Source organism: Saccostrea cucullata, unplaced genomic scaffold (genome assembly GCF_032062105.1).
Source record: "Saccostrea cucullata isolate Sc308-1 unplaced genomic scaffold, CSIRO_AGI_Scuc_v1 ctg12970, whole genome shotgun sequence".
NCBI classification, from domain to species: Eukaryota; Metazoa; Mollusca; class Bivalvia; order Ostreida; family Ostreidae; genus Saccostrea; species Saccostrea cuccullata.
In genome coordinates, this window is record NW_026920961.1 from 1 (window position 1) to 18,253 (window position 18,253).

Genomic DNA, 18,253 nt, shown 5'->3' on the forward strand with positions numbered 1-18,253 from the left:
TCAATCTATAATATTTGATGAGTAATACTATATTATACAATATATGTAAGATACACAAAATTATACTGTCTTGTTACCAGAGGGGCATCTCAAAATGCAAAAAATGAGCAAATTTTACTATTTTTATAGAGTTTTACAAAATATGACGTGCACAATGGATTTACATGAAAACATTATAAAAATGTTTCAGATATTTTCAAATCTTTATGTTGTAAATTTCAATAGCGTATGTTTATTACTTTTTATTTAATGATATTTTTTTTACCCCTTTCTTTAAAAGCTACAGATTATCATAACGTCAAAAACACACTGCAACGACGTCAACCTACCTATTTTTTGAAAAATTGGTTAAAAATCAATTATATCAAATTTTAATTACATTTATATACCTATTATTTCTTAATTTTGTTTAATTTTAATAATTAAGCGAAAAAATTGCATTAAAACAGTGAATACGTTTCATTTTACTATGATGCGCGAAATATTGCGCAACGGAAACTATAGTCGGCCCCCTTAATTGCTGATTTTCTGGCCTATGGAAATATTAGAAGTAGGATCAGGTACCTAGGAGAAGTAAACATTCCCTGTCGATAAGATTTCTTTACTATTTAAATTAACAAAGAATCTAAAAGTTGGTTTAGTATATTCAAGATATACTAACAAAAGTATGAAGAAATTAAGTCAGCATTTGATTTAATTATAGGTTGTATTTGCTAGAAAGGTTTTTTTCGACCATACAATTTGCAAAATGTTGACTTTAAACAAGACCATGTATATCTAAGAGCATAATAAATGCATGGATACATATGAAGAAAAAAAAGTAAAGAAAGTAATCTTTGGTTGAATTAAAGATATGTATGCCGTGTTTAACAGTATTTTTGCACAGCTGAAACCGAACAAAAATTTCTGGAGTATGATAAGCTACCAAAAATGAAGCATTCTTGCAAATTCGACGAAATTTTATTCGGTATTAACAAAGTACTGGTCAGGAAAAGAACACGATATTCTCATGCATATTTATAAAGGACTTACGTTTATCCTGGATCTGCGCATGTGCACGGGAAAAGCATCGCGAGAATCATCAGGTCGAGGAAAATATTTTTTGTGACGTCTGTTCAGTGAGGGACACAAATAGACCAATCAGCTCAATGAGTTGCATTTAATGCATTTATGGGTTACTACATAAAATACTATATGTGTTAAAAAGGCTAGTTTTTTTAAATCGCTCTCAGAAAGACTTAATGCATTATGTACATTATTATCTACTAATCCCATGCTCACATTTGCATACAGATGATTAACAATGATGAAAATTAAAGTTTTCCCCACTCCATTGTACAGGTCCGTTTGTTATAATTAGAGTTTCCCCGTGCTGTACTGCTAGTGGGCATTTTCGGTTGGGTGAACATTTACGGATCTTCAGTATGGAGCGCATTATGCGCAAAAAATATTTTATGCCAAGTACAATGTATGGAAAGTAATTTAAACTGCTATGTTTACACCCTGAATGGGATATAGTCAATTATCCCTTTTGGGGATTTTAATATGAACTACATAACATATGTAGATGAAACTTACATACCATACATCTTGCCTTCTTAGAAATATAGTTGGGCTAATAAAATAAAATTGGTCAAGGAATTCCAGGCCTCTAAAAACTATTCCAGTCTGAGGGCACAACCTAGCATTTCGATGAACACCATTAAGAAAAATTGGGTAGGTAGCATCGGTTTTTTTTTTAAAGAGGGAGGGGGAATAGAACAGTTAGAACTAGTGCTAATTGTAACGGGGACCGTTACAGATGTTCCCCAAACGCTTCCCAACTCCCTTTTATGGTCATATTCCCTGTAAGCGTAATTAAATAAGACAAACTCTATGCATTTGAGACTTTAACAACGTTTACCCAGAAGCGTACCATGTTCATTCAAATTTTATCATTGCACACTTGCGCATGTGAATGCATTTGCGTAATGACATAGCATATTGTCTACACAATCTATATGTTTTAATATGCTAAATTTAAAATATTTAATCCAAATGTATAAAAAAAATTATAAAAAAACGCTCATTCAAGTGTATTTATGATTTTACCCATTTCACGTGCACGCACGTGCATGGTGACGATACCTTCTTGTAGAAGTCCATTACATCTGTCTATGTTCTAAATCCCAACCCGTTTGGTTGAAAACCAAGGGAGTTATACCTGTTTAAAATTTCAGCCAATCAGATTGCAGCGCACGTACACGCACATGTACGCATGTGCGTAGACCATACCTTCTTGTAGAAGTCCATTATATATAGCTATGTTCCAAATCCCATCCTGTTTGGTTGAAAACCAAGAGAGTTATAGCTGTTTAAAGTTTCAGCCAATCAGATTGCAGCGCACGTACACGCACGTGTATGCATGTGCATGGTGACCATACCTTCTAGTAGAAGTTCATTATATCTATCTATGTTCCAAATCCCATCCTGTTTGGTTGAAAATCAAGGGAGTTATAACTATTTAAAGTTTCAGCCAATCAGATTGCAGCGCACGTGCATGCACGTGTTTTCATGATAATTGCTATATATCCTTTTGTAGGAAATCTTAATTCATGGCTATGTTCAAAATTTCAAAGGATTTCGTCAAAAAACAAGAAAGATATAGAGACTTTAGTTTCAGCCAATCAGAGCGAAGCGCACGTGCATGCGCGTGAGATCTTGCTATTTTGGCCATGTCATATTGTCTATGCCACGAATATATCCTTATATTATGAGTTTCAAAGCATATCATCAAAAATGTGAAAAGTTATGCCTATATCAATTAAATCGGTCATTTCAAGTGTTGCACGTGCGCGCTCTTGCAAGCACGTGCGCGCAAAATGACCTTTGTTCGGCAAATCTACATAACATGTCTACTGACCCTGAAAACATTTTACCTTAGTCAGATGTGTAGTTTACAAGATCACTCAAGTACAAAATTTTCCCAGGAAGAAAAATAATAATAATAATAAGAAGAAGAAACAGAGTAAAAACAATATGTTCCCCAACTTCGTTTGGGGAACATAATAAAAATCAACTAGCTCGAAGAAATCTGACAAGTAAAATAGGTTCCAATATCTTTCACTACTAAATTTTATTCATTCACTACAATACTGCCAAACTCCAAATTTCACTCTCGAATTAGCCCGAGCCAATGCTGATAACCTACTTGCAAGATTTTTTATATTGTTTTCACGGGGTCAGAAATACTGTGGTTCATATGTAAAGAATATGATTATATTATTTAGTAGTATTCTGGTTTTGGCATTAGGTATATTGTGCAGATTTATACATGATATTCTGTGGAATACTTTTTGTTGTTTTGAACCATTAAGAAATGCAGAATCGAATGTATCTAATTACTTTGATTGATCAAATTATATCATTTGTTTGTATTAGTTATTTCATTTTGGAACAACATGGTTTCCACACTTCTTTATCCATAGTCGCTGACATCTGTAGAAGTTCACCCAGCCGAAAATGTCCATTGAAAAGACAATTGCACGTGATTATTCCTCGGTACAAAAAGCAACCAACTCTGAGGTGCTCTATTGACAATCCCTAACTCACGTGTTTGTAGTAAAAACGTAGTAGACCATCATGCTTTTCGGTTCATTCACGGGATTGGACCATTGTTTGGTGTAAACATACGAGACAACGTGATCATGAATATTTCAATAAGAGGCGGTTTTTTATCCGACACGGAGAGAAAATAATTTTTACCAAATAATATTTCATAACTTTTAAAAGTGATGGAGTGGAATTGTCTTATTTGTAGAAAGGATATAACTTATATAACTTGATGAGACACCACATATATTTATTACTTTTAAAATAAAACACTAATACGGCATATATAGCTTTAACATTTGATATTTACACTGTTTTCTTTTGTATAGCCTGAATTTAAGAGTATTACTTCAGATAAGGAAACATTATATCAATCATACACAATATGGAGGACTATTAGCATATAAAAAACCTGTTTAAGTGACATAAATAACCTTAGATCTTATCAAATATCAAGAGTCAGTTCTGTGAAGACAAGATGAACAGTGAGTATTAGTACATAAAAATATTATATTCTATCATTTAATTGTAAACAATTTTAATCCATAAAAAAATTATTGATTGTGAAATCCTATTTTAACGGCATATCGCTTTTTTGCTTGCGGTACTGTGCTTTTTTGGTTATTCAGTACTTTAATAACATTTCGCAAATTTTCTGTTTGATGCAAGTACAATGACCTTAAAATATAAACTACTTGTATTTTCAAATCAAGTATGATCACTATAACGTTTTCATACAAACAGTTCAATCAATATTTTCATATGAAACTCTCCCCAGATTTCTTTCCCTTTTCCCGATCATGACTTTTCATGACGATGTGCACACGGCAGATGAGAGCGGTCAACAGGGGATACTTGCGCCGCCATGACACCTAATTGCCCCTCTGATATTTAAAACTTCATGCCTGCTATGCTTCTCAATTGTATTTTTTCAGAAGAGTAAAGCTTGTTTTCTTTTCGTTGTTTTTTTTTTTTATAATTCATTTATTAAAATTTGTTTTCATAACATGTCATCAATGTTGACTAAATCAAGAACATTGGAAGAGAACAGATCGTCAAAGACATGCTCAATCTCTTTTTATTATTCTTATTTATTTATTTATTTTTTGTTTCTTCTTGAAATCCGAATGCTGCAGTTTTACATAGTAATTGAGTCAAGACAAAAGATTCAATTGTATCCGTAAATAAAATGTCTCTTACACACTCAATTTTCTAGATACCAGTTTTAAGGAGGCTCATTACACCACTTTTTGATGACATACTACACAAAAAAATAAACCTCCATCGTGTCGACCGGTTTCCACAGGGGACGAGTTGTATAGGTACCTCTATAATATGACCCTGACCTTTAAAACGCTTTAAAAATAGATGAAACATGCGGTGTTGTAAACAGTGAAAACAAAGTAACGGATTCATTATGCATTAACCAAGAAGAATTGCATTTAGGCAGAAACAAAAGAAAGCAACAATCAAATCTTCGCCAAACAAGTAATGTCAATTTTTTATAGCCATGCATGCAGTGAACTCTATCAAACACTGACATGTATGTATGGAGGAAATTCGAGTTAAAATCTACAACCTTGTTGAAATTAAAATTTTATTTAATTGCGCTATTTACTGTGTTGGTGTTAATTTATATATTTGTTTTATTGATTTAAATGTATACTCTGGCAATTTAAAGCTTTATTCTGAATTTTAGATGTAATGTCAAACGTTCCATAGTGTGTTGAGGCTTGGCTAATTAGGAAAGATAACTCTTGAACGTGGACTTTTTATACCAAATATTTCTTAAATTGGATTTTTCATTTCGTTTAAACTTTCTTCATTCAATTTGACACATTTAATTCATTGAAATACATTCCTTGTTTCTTCAGAACACATTTTTAAAATGTTTTATGCATAGATTAAAAAGATAATGACATTAATTGTTTTCTAGGAAAAAATTATTTTTTCTAATAAAATTATTATTAGGTATTATGAGGTATTTTCACTGTGTGTACTTGTCTTAAGAAGATGCCCATCATTTGACACTAAAAGTTCTGAAATTCTGTGAATAATAAACCTGAAATAAAACATTTCACTAAAATAAAACAAAAACTAAAAACTTCTACATTGTAAGTGGTGCTGTATTGAAATCTAAAATAAACTGTGGATGTAATGAGCCACGTACCTTAAAACTCTAAATGAACATGTTCAAAGTTTTAAAAGACTTTAATACAAATCTTTGAGGCATTACTAGAGTTCTTCAGCGTTCATACAATTTTTATTTTCAACATTAATTTAGTTCTACTCTTCTTTGTAGGTAGAAGATGTCTGCAACGTGGATTGACATATTACTTCTTGTAGCGATAGGTTTAAAAAATTAATCACTTAGTGGATCTCAAATCTAAAAATAACTTTTTAAATAGAGGCATATTTAATTGAATTGTTTACACGCTTTTTCGTTCATTACATCTTCGTTCACTTTCAGTTGCCCAAACGCAAAGTTCTGTCGGAAGCATCCAGGCTCCAACAGCCTTTACAAAAGGACAGACAATAGACGTACATGTGTCAAACGGTGAAAACATTCTCTATAATAAAAGGATAACTGAGATCGGAGCCAGCTTTGATTCGGAAGGATCCTTTGTCTGCCAGACTCCCGGTCTATATGCGTTTACATTTTATGGACTCACTGCAGAGGACTCTAGACTTTGGCTGGAAATGATGAAAACTGACGAATTAATAGCTTCAAGTAAGTCAAAACTCTGTATAGAACAAAAGGTTTATGGGCCATATCGCTCACCTGATCAACTTGGCTAAAATAAAAACAGAAAACAGTTTAGTATTAAAAAAAAATAGATATAGAAGTGACCAAATACAAAACCATCCCCGTCCAGAAATGGTGGGTTGGATTGTTCACACCTTAATCCACACCAAATTCAGTATGTTTTTAAAAATCAAAGTCAAATGCTGTCTGACTTTTCTCACACTGATTATTAGGCATTATTCATACACTGAAATAGTTGACAACAGATTTCTGTCATTATTCCCTACTCATGGCAAGGAGCACACAGGGGGTGTGAGCCGTAGGCAGGAAATGCTCACTTCTCCATGGCGCCTGATCCCACCTCTGATGTTTTGGAGGTCCGTGTTTGCCCTGCTCCTATTTTCTAATGTTTGTAATGGGATTTTGAGCTCAAATATGGGTCGTTATCTCCGCATATTTCACTTCATATGTCTAATCTTTAGCCTTAGAATTTTGCTATATGTTTATCTCCTATTGTGGCTCCGTTCGATTCCCTTGCTAACAATATTTGAACATGTTTGAATATGCCTTGCATGAGCGGCTTTTGCATTTCGTTTGATGAAGATTTTTAAGATTTATTCTAAGTTTTTTTTTTCATCATTTTTTTTTACTTTTTGCCATGCAACTATGAACCATTTTTAACCCTGGGTTCAGGATTTGAACAATCTAAGTACTAGTTCTACCTAAATCTGCTTCTTTATAACTACATGTATGTCCAATCATTTCTCTACTTTTCTTGACAAAATTTCAGTAGTTCTTGCGCAAGTGGTTTAAATACCCCCACAAAAGATTCACTTTGTCTTACCATATATAGTTATCTACATTGGATGAAGGGCGTGTCCTTGCATTGAAATATTTTAATGTCCTTTACCTAAGGAGAGTCTATACCAGGTTTGGTTGAAAATGGTCCAGTTATTCTTGAAAAGAAGGAGAAAATATAAAAAGTTAAGTATTAAGTATTAAAACGACAGACAACGGACAAATTTTGATCAGAAAAGTTCACTTGAACCTTCGGCTTGAACCTTCGATGAAGGTTAGCTCGTAATTTTTTTTTGAAACAAAGAATTGAATTTGATTAACTTATAAAAATTACATTTTTCCAGTCTTTGGTCATACCAAAAATGATTATGCAGACTCTGGAAATGCAGCAATAGTACATTTAAATACCGGCGACAAGGTGTATGTGAAAGCCCACAATAATTATAACCATGCACTGTTTGGACGGGCGGATCAGATTTACACCACAATAACTGGGGAACTTTTATTTGCTGACAATACTCGGTTAGTTCCAAGATGTTGATCAATTAAAGAATATTTTGAATATAAGACTTATACGATGTCCATTGTGAAAAAACTTTGAAAGTTTGTTTGGGTGTCATAAATTCATTAACATGGTCAATATTTCCATGTTCACATATTAATGTGTGTTGATGAGAATTGTTTAGCAATCAACTATAAATTTTAAATACAATGATTTTATTATCCTTATTTTTTTGCATACTTAATATTGATATTTTCATTTTGCGCACATTAGTCTGCATTGATATCAACCACTTTGTCAACTATATGTTTTAAGTGCAGGTTTACAATTAAAACATCGAGATTCTACATGAAGGATATGGAAATAACGAACAGTATTCAATCTCAACGTCAATTAAACAATATACAAAATAAGAGCAGAGCAAACACGGAGAAATATGTTTTATCCACAATTCTCTAGAACTAGATGTGGAGAACTTCTATGGTCCTGTAGGATTCTCAGCAATCCTGACCAAACACGCTTCTGTAAGTGGCGGATCAGCTGTAATTTACGACAAAGCCTTCACAAATATCGGGAGTGCCTACAACACAACAACTGGAACATTTACTGCCCCTGTTGAGGGAACATACTTGTTTCACTTCCATGCACTGGCCTATGAAAATACTGTAAGCAGATAAGAGGTATTTTTTAAATCGTACAGCACTGAAAATGACTACCTCAAAATTATTCTTAATGTCTGATCTTCATTTGAGGATTGTTATTTTTTTCTAATATATTGACAAAAAGACGATGAAAAAGATTTTAAATTCCGAAAACACAATTTTTAAACAGGATTTTTGGCTTGAGCTGTTCCACAATGAAAATTATGTTATCTCATCTTATGGATATACTGAGGGATCTTACGCTGACGCAGGCAACACTGCTGTTCTCCATCTTAAAAAGGGAGACATAGTAAAAACCAATGCCAGGCTTGGCACGACTGCCAGGCTGTATGGAGCCTCTAATGAATTGTACACCACATTCTGTGGAGCGCTTTTGTCACCAACTGTTAAAAAAACGGTGGTAATTTCCCATTGCTAAGTGGTATTCCCTTATTTGGAAAAGTCATTGTCTATTCAATCTATTTATTTCTTTTTTTTCTTTTATGAAGAAAATGTTTATATTGAGGTTTAGAAATGTTTTCATTTTCATTGTAACAGTGCTTTAAACATGTTTAATTACTTTACATATGGAAAATTTATCGCACTATCATTCTTCCTTATTACTTTGTGATCTGAAACAACTTTGTTTTTAATCCTTGAAATAGGTCATGGAACACAAGAGGTAATAGCTTTCTCCGCCGGACCTACCCAACACGAGACTTCCTCCGATTCATCGTAAATAGTTTTAACAGGGTTTTTTTATGGACTGGTCTTACCCATCACGAGACTTCATCTGAATCTTCCAAAGCTTTGCATCTACTGGAGATCTTTATATCAATAAAGATTAATATTATGATGCATTTAAAATTATTTAATTTTAGAGGAGCTAGGATGATTTACTTCAATTTTGTTGGCAAGGAAATTGACTTTGTGAGTATTTGACAGAAAAATTGTATAATCCATATTCAGTTGTTATAATATCCAACAATTCAACAATTGAAAGATGTAAACTAATTATAATCATGATGATATAAAATACAGTATTAAAATTACGGTCAATTTTGAACGTAGCAATAAAGAAAAGTCATTGAATCAAAGGATATAAATTTCTTTGCTCTTCCAAAATTAAAATAAAGTCATATACTTTAATTGTTTATTTATGTAGTGTAGTCTACTTGTGTGCCAAGTTATATTGAAATCAGACCAAAAATGTAGGAGGAGTAGCATATTGAATGTATTTTATAGAAATTTCTATTTTTAGTAACCATGGCAACACCATTCAACGAAATCAAAAACCGATATACAGAATTATGTATCTTAGTGTACTCTACTTGCGTGCCAAGTTATATTGAAATCAGAACAAAAACTGTAGGAGGAGTAGCATTTTGAAAGTATTTCACAGAAATTTCTATTTTTAGTAACCACGGCAACACCGTTTATCGAAATCAAGAACCGATACAGAGAATTATGTATCTTAGTATTGTCTACTTGTGTGCCAAGTTATATTAAATTCAGACAAAAACTGTAGGAGGAGTAGCATTTTGAAAAATTGTTTGCACAGACAGACAGACGGACGGACGGACTCCGGACGCATTACTATCGCATAAGCTCTTCTGGTCTCTGACCAGTAGAGCTAAAAAGGGCGGGTGGTGTTTTTTTTTCTACCACACTACCAGGCTAACAAAAAAGGGCGCAACAAAATCAAAAAGATTTTGATACGGTAAAATATCTGACGATGTAAAATTTAACAGATTTCTCATAGCGGCAGAAATTAAATTATCTGTGATAATATTGTTTTATGCCTCCTGTGAGTAATATCAGCCTGACAGTGCAGTAAAAATAACCAAGCACAGATATGCAGTTTTGTCGATTATGACATTTAATTCAATGGCATGAAGTTAAATAAATAATCTTAGGCCACATGTACGCAGGTCCCCTTTTAAAAAACATTTATTTCATAACTTTCTACATCGTGATTTTTTCCACCGCACTACCAGGCTAAGAAAAATAGCGCAACAAAATCAAAGATTTTAACTGGGTTTGTGGCAACGCACTTTGAAAAAATTACGCACTTTGAAAAATTTTTTCAAAGTGCGTTAATTTTTGGGACCAGGTTAACGCACTTTGAAAAAAAAGAAAAATTTTCAAAGTGCGTTAATATGGACCATATTAACGCACTTTGAAAAAAAATTCTGCATGGCTTAGTCAATATTCCTACATATCTTAAGTATGATAACTTATCATTTGAACCTGATTTGATACTTTTTGTCCCCCGCTTGAAAAGTAGGGGGTATAAATTTGGGTCTACCTGTCCGTTCGTCCGTCTAGCTGTCCGTCCATCCGTCTTTCTGTAACGCTTTCGTTTCCACACGATATCTCGACAACCCTTTGAGCTTTTGCAATGAAATTTAACATAACAGAATCCCTGTGGCCTTAGGAAGACCCCTTTTGAATTTGGGGTCAAAAGGCCAACATTAAAGGTCATAAAGAACTACGAACGATAGTATTATTCTTCCGGCTATCTATAAGTCAATTCTCAAAAGTTAACATTTTGGAATATTTCTCAAAATTTTTATTCATATTTATATGAATTTTCATAAAACCTTACTTATTTGGGATACCAAAGAGAGAGAACGCTATAATTTTGGCAAAACTTGTGTTTTCCACTATAGAAATCATCGGAAAACTTAAAATATTTTTTAAACAACTCCCCCCCCCCCCGTGAAACAAAAATTCCTTTTTACAGATAATATGGACTGTTATTTTACAAATTTATGCCAAAGCTTTTTGTGTTTCACGGGGGGGGGGGGATATATTTATAGACAAAAAACGAAAAAAAAAATTAAAGCTATTTAAAACGAAATAATTGTATTTTATTAATTTAATTTATATGTTTTATTTTGGTAAAAACATGAGAAAAGATATTAGATACATGTTAAATGAACAATTCCTATGAAAATATCATGTAACTTAAATACCTGGAGGTTAACAGAGATATTATCAGATATGGTATCAAATTAACACCGAAAAGCAGACAGGTACTTAATATAATTAAATGTAATTAATGTAATTAATATTCTGATTTTCCTGAAAATGAACATAAATAGACTTTGAGATTTAAAAGAACAAAATTTCGATTTACTACAGACTTCCTTGTACAGTGCTTATATTGTATTTAGGATGCTCTTTTTTTCAAATATCATTGACACTTAAGTTTACGAGTTATAAAAATAGATACATCTGGGTTGGAATGATAAAGAGTTGAGCTGCATGATAGACCTTAATTCAGCCAGTCTTTTCTTCGTTGTCCGTTTCTAGGTTTTCTTCAATCCATCAGTTTTTAGAAAGAAACACATCAAAGTAAGGGCACCGCAAAGCGGAGCATTCCTTCCCAAAAAGCATGTTCAGTAAATCAAGACAGCATTTGACATCGATCGCGATACAAATTACATCAATTCCACACATAAAGTAATAACACACATAATCGCATCACTATATCCCATCATATGTTGCGAGGGGGTAATACTGCTGTCTATTACTAAAATATAAGTCTAATTCCTTTTGTTTCATGAACATTTTTTCAAAGTGCGTTAAATGTTGACATGGTGTAAAATTATGATGTACAGTCTTAACGCACTTTGAAAAAATTTTTCAAAGTGCGTTGATTTGGTCCAAAATTCAACGCACTTTGAAAAAATTTTTCAAAGTGCGTTAACCTGGTCCCAAAAATTAACGCACTTTGAAAAATTTTTTCAAAGTGCGTAATTTTTCAAAGTGCGTTGTAACATGGGTTTTAAAAATCCGTTATTATCCGACGATGTAAAATTTAGTTGATTTCTCATTGCAGCATAAATTGAGTTATCTGTGATGATATTGTTTTTAAAAACTTAACAAAAGAAATTATACAACGGGAGCAATACTTAAAAAATGAATGTCAAGTATTAGAAAAAGAATTTAACACGTCGGAGAGAATACTCGAAATCGGGTATTATCCGTGAATTCGCGTGTAATACCCGATATTAGGGTATCGTTGAATCCGCGAAATGTATTCCGTTCAACTTTCTATAAAAACAAAAGAATGAAGCAACGGCGCATTATGCCAGTAACTGTTACTTGTACATCAGTTTCTTAATTTGTGGATTTATTTTTATTGAACCTAATTCATACGGTTGTCAAATAAGTTTAAAATCACACGACAAACACTGCTGGGGTAACAAAGAGGGCACAATGGCGTTATTATTTTTCAATATAATTTCTAAAAACAAATAACTACACTTCGTTTCACTTTGTCTTTATTTCCCATTAAAGTATTTCATATACTTAATTTTCTAATTTGTGCACCATTCACAACATGTGAAACTTTAAAGAAATTAAAGGACTAACGCCGTGTTATGTATTTTTACTGAAAAATGTATGGCGTCCCTTTCACGTGAAATATAAATTATTCCTAACAGTTAGAGAGTACAGTATAAGCGAGTCATAATTGTATATCTCTGCCATAATAGAATACCAACGTTGTTATAATGAAGAAAATAAATGAAAATCAAATAGATACCCACGGGGAAACAAGTTAAAAATAGCTAACTGAAGGTGAGTATCTTTTTTATGTCAATTTAGCATGAAAATTTTTATTCAAAGACACCGTAAATTTTTTGGTTGCGTTTTAATCGATGCAAGATATGCTATTTTACCTTTATTTTATGCATTTGTGTGAACATTGAGAGCGAGAAGTCACATGAATAGGATTTTCTTGTGTTTTTTTTTTTTTTTTTTTTTTTTGTTTTTTTTTTGGGGGGGGGGTGGTATAAATAAAAGTCAAATGTGTACATCTTTTCATGAGCTTATAATACATTGAATTTCTCAATATAGAATGAGGTACAGTCATATTGAAATGTGAATTACATAATCAAGTTTTCACATTTCTTATAGTTTTTACGTTTATGAACCAGTTAATGAACAAACTCAAATAATGGAGTGTTCAATTGCCTTGGAAACTCTTGTCTTACTTTTTGGGAATATAATTCCTCATCGGACATTAAGATTTCATAAAAATTGGAACCACTTCCTTTCTTTATTATACTATTTGATAGTCAGGGTAAATTTTACCTCTTTACCTTCTATATTTTTTTATATCGCTATCTTATACCTCATTATAATATGCTAATACAACGCACTATCTGATTGGTTCTAAACAATATGTCACAGTTTTCTTTTACTTATTTTATCTATGATACTTATTACTCATGGCAATAACTTTTCCTAATACTCATTTATAATGAAAAAATGTGTTAAAAAATAAACATGAATTCTAGTTACTTGTAGTCTCATATTGTGTTAGAAAATAACAGGTTGCTTTTTGTTTACTCATATGATTTTTATTTGATGAATAAATCTTCCCTACAATTAAAAATATATAACCGAGTTTAACCGACCGTGACATTCAAAGAGAGGTCTCTTGGACACATGTAGAACACAGTCGAGGTTGTTTTGTCAGAGGTAGTCAAGAAGCCTTTAGCCCCCCCCCCCCTCCCCCCCACCTTTGAAGTCCCCAAGAAATGGTAAAATATTGATGACTTCGCAAAATCAAAAGATCAACAGTTATGTTCTCTCATAAGCTGTATTCCTGAAACTATCACTGTCTCTGCTAAAATGTTGAAGACATATTCTGCAAATATTTATGAATGATAAAAAAAAGAGAGAGAAAGAGGGTTTTTTAGCCGAAATTTTAGACATTTTTATCATTACAATATTTATACATTCACAAATAAATTTGATTTTATGCATAAGATGAATGTGAAAGTAATTAAGGTATGTCACTCGTGAAATTTGTTAAATCAAGGATTTATTGAGAAGTATATTTTGGATAAGTACTCATACTGAGTGACTCAAAATCGCAGAGAAAATAGGGGGTCACTGTTCATCTTACTGATCTACAGTACAATGAAGTTGACCTTTTTGCACTTAAATTTTAATTCTTTGGTTAATTACTTAACTTTTTATTATATTTTATCAGATATAACCATGGCAAAAAAATATATTATTTTACGTAAAATAATTTGAGTGATATTTGTCATTGAAAAAATCTTGCAAATTAATGCCCGTAAATTGTTGTGTGACCTTTTTGCACTAAAAAGGAATATATTTTGGGGTATTAAAAAAACTGAATAGGCAATAAAACATTTTCTTACATCAAGCTTTTTACGACTTAAGTACTGATCAGTCAAAAGTATCGAGTACTTTAAAATAATGAAAGAAAAAATTGGGGTCAGTGATGTAAATTTGAAATAATGGTCAAAATATGCTATTTTCAGGCAAAAAAAAATGGCGTTGATTTTATATTCATTGACTTATTTGACATATCTTCATTTTTGGCAAAGTTTGTTGAAGGAAGGTGTAAAAAATTGTTCTAAAATATAAATTAAGACCTATATTAAATATTCCTAGTAATATCATAATGGAAAATTTTGTGAGGCTAAAATCCATGATATTAAATTTAATAAATGTGCAGATTTTCAGAATTATCTGCTACATGTAAATATCCTTTCACCACAAAAAATAATCCCTCACAATTCTTGCTTTTTTGTAGCTTTTTTATCAGTTTTTTATTGAATGTTAAATGAATACTGGGTGAAATGTACAGGGATAGTAATTTTTAGTAATTCTTGACGCTATGTTTTACGTTGCATTTGCCGTTAAGTGTGCTCCGCGGGTACAAACATGCTGATTTTAAAATGAATAGAATGAAACTTCACACATCAACAAAACAAAAAAACAAAAACAAAATATTAACATGATTTTGAATTTCTAGTGAGAAATATAACGAAGATTGACATTGTCCACGTAACTTGTCGAACAATCCTCGTAGAAATACTAAAATGTACATGTTATCTTCGAGATAAAACTCTAGTTCCATAAGGTTCTTATCAGTGAATTTATGAACTCTTTTAAAATTTCCCCTAAGATCTAGCTTTTAATGAAAAACTAAAACGTGAGTATATACCTTAATTTTTGTATATCGAATAAGCTATTTTAAATTAAAAAAAATGAATATTAATTATTTTTAGGTTGTTTATGAAACATATGGAGAATGGAGATTCAGTAAAGGATTAATAAACACGAAAAAAGGTTTTTGAAAAAAAATATGTTTTCCATTTTGTCTTCTGACATGCAGAAAGATCATTTTAAGTCTTTTAAGATATTACCAATTGACATTCTGGTCGGGTTCGATAGTAGGATTACCTTCGATATAGAGAAGAGCAAGAGACATAAAACTAAATACAATGATTGTTGCTCCACTCAGTATTTAGAGCGCTCAAACAAGAGACGCGGAATGAGAATTTTCCTTACGTCGTTTGGTTAAAAACACACTGCGAGACCTTGATTTTGATGCCTTCCAACGACGATGTTTTATAGGAATAAAAACATCTTGAAAGGACGTTAATGAAAAAAACACACAAACATACTAGGATTCAATATCTTGGTCATTTATACATCTTTTTGTCAAGCTCGTTATCATAGCCGAAAATTTTAGAAAATTTAATCGTTGATGGAGGTCAATATTCTTATTATCAAATATTGATTTAGGGGGGATGACTGGGGTTTCCACTGCTCAATTCTTCGCGCATTATTGTAAACTGAAGCGTATTTACTGTTTTAAAGCAACTTTTTTCGCTTAATTAATAAAACTTAACAAAATTAAGAAATTACGGGTTGAAAATTTTTATTACATTTCTAAATAACTGATTTTTAACAATTTTTTAACTGATAGGTACCCCCAATGGATACATATGAAGAATTTTGGATCTTTACATTTAATTTTTACAATCTTTTCATTTGTCTAGTCTGATTTTAAGTGTATAACTTAAGATATTAAGTAAACCTTATATAAATAATGCACAATTTGGGGAACTAATAGTGTATAAAACACCTGTTTAAGTGACACAAGAAACCTTAGGTCTTATCAAATATCAAGAGTCAGTCCTCTGAAGAGAAAGTGAACGGTGAGTATTAGTACGTAAAAATATTTTATTCAATCATGTAATTGTAAACAATTTTAATCCATATAACATTTTATTGATTGTAAATGCCTATTTTTAATAGCATATCGCTGTTTAATCTGCGGTACTGTGCTGTTTTGTTATTCAGTATCTTAATAACATTTCATAAATTTCATGTTCGATGCAAGTGCAATGGCATGTAGGCTGAAGTCAATGTAAGTTATTATGGTATAAAAATAAAGAATTTCTCTATTGTAGTTTTCATACAATAAAACCCCAGTCGGCCCCCTTAATTAAACATTTTAATATAAATTTCACAGAGAAAAATTCTACAAAAGGATAGCTGACGTTTTTACGTCCTAAACTGTATGCTTTCAGGTATGAAGATGCTTACAGTCTGGATAAGCATAGTATTTCTATTGCCATCGGGTAACTATCAACTCTTTTCTGTCTAAAGCATACATGACAAATAGTGAGCATGTGTGACATATTGAACATGTATAACTTGTTGTGAACATTAATTATGTATTGAGTACAATTATATCACGAAGTACAAGGGTCTTCATTAACAGTCAGCAGAGAATTATATTTTAATTTTTTAAAGGATCCAATATATAGCAGGTGATTTTTTTTTGAATAAAATATGTAAACTGCAAAGCGAAGATAATATTTATCAAAACTTAAAACAAAATAGAGTGATCGAAATTGCTCAAAATTGATTATATGATAATCTGATATTTTATTACATGTATTTTTATTCAAATTAACATATTGGAAAGAGAGGTAGATTGACCTCAAATCATTGTCATATGATTAAAACTAGTTTGGCATACACATCTTCATAGTTAATTTTTCCTGGACTAAATAAAATTTCAAAAACCAGAGGTCTCTGTCGAGACTGAAGCTCTACTGGTTTGTACTTATAACAAAGGAAGAGAAAAGTACTAAAACAGCAATAAATAGACTAATGATCCTTGATTAAGTCTCTTTATGATCCTAGTGTAGTCTACATGCATGCCACATTATATAAGAATCAGATTAAAACATTATTTGGAGTAGCCTTTTGAAAGTATTTAACAGAAATTTCTATTTTTAGTAACCAAGGCAATAATGTTCATCGAAGTTAAAAACCTATATATGCAGAATTGTGTATCAGTGTAGTCTACTTGTGTGCCAAGTTATATTGAAATCAGACCAAAACTGTAGGAAACGTAGCATTTTGAAAAAAAAATCACAGAAATTTTATTATATATTTATTATATTTTAGTAACAAAGGAAACAGCTTTCATCAAAATCAAAAAACTTATACAGGGAATTATGTACCTTAGCGTAGTCTACTTGTGTGCCAAGTTATATTGAAATCAGACCAAAACTGTAGGAGGAGTAGCATTTTGAAAGAATTTCAAAAAAAATCTATTTTTAGTTACCACGGCAACACCGTCCATCAAAATCAAATACCGATATATAGAATTATGTACCATAGTGTAGTCTACTTGTGTACCAAGTTATATTGAAATCAGACCAAAACTGTAGGAGGAGTAGCATTTTGAAAGAATTTCAAAAAAATTCTATTTTTAATAGCCATGGCAACACCGTTCATCCAAATCAAAAACCGATAAACAGAATTATGTATATTAATGTAGTCTACTTGTGTGCCAAATTATATTGAAATCAGATCAAAACAGTAGGAGTAGAATTTTGAAATAATTTTAAAGAAATTTCTATTTTTAGTAACCACTTAGCAACACCGTTCATCCAAATTAAAAACCGATACATAGAATTATGTGTCCTAGTGTAGTCTACTTGTGTGCCAAGTTATACTGAAATCAAACCAAAACTGTAGGAGGAGTAGCATTTTGAAAAATTGTTTACAGACACACAGACAGACGGGCAGGCAGACAGACGGACGGACGCATTACTATCGCATAAGCTCTTCTGGTCTCTGACCAGTAGAGCTAACAAGGTAGAAATGACCATT

General features: G+C 31.9%; 1 protein-coding gene across 1 annotated transcript; it reads left to right on the forward strand.

The window, feature by feature from the left end:
* Nucleotides 1-5,842: 5,842 nt before the first annotated feature.
* LOC134258848 (uncharacterized) lies at nucleotides 5,843-8,699 on the forward strand (the record flags this gene model as incomplete). The annotated part of the gene is made up of 5 exons (XM_062741436.1): nucleotides 5,843-5,943; nucleotides 6,062-6,322; nucleotides 7,480-7,653; nucleotides 8,094-8,302; nucleotides 8,469-8,699. Coding segments are annotated over exons 1-5 (918 nt in total), but the record flags the coding sequence as incomplete, so codon positions are not given.
* Between the last annotated feature and the right edge of the window lie 9,554 nt (nucleotides 8,700-18,253).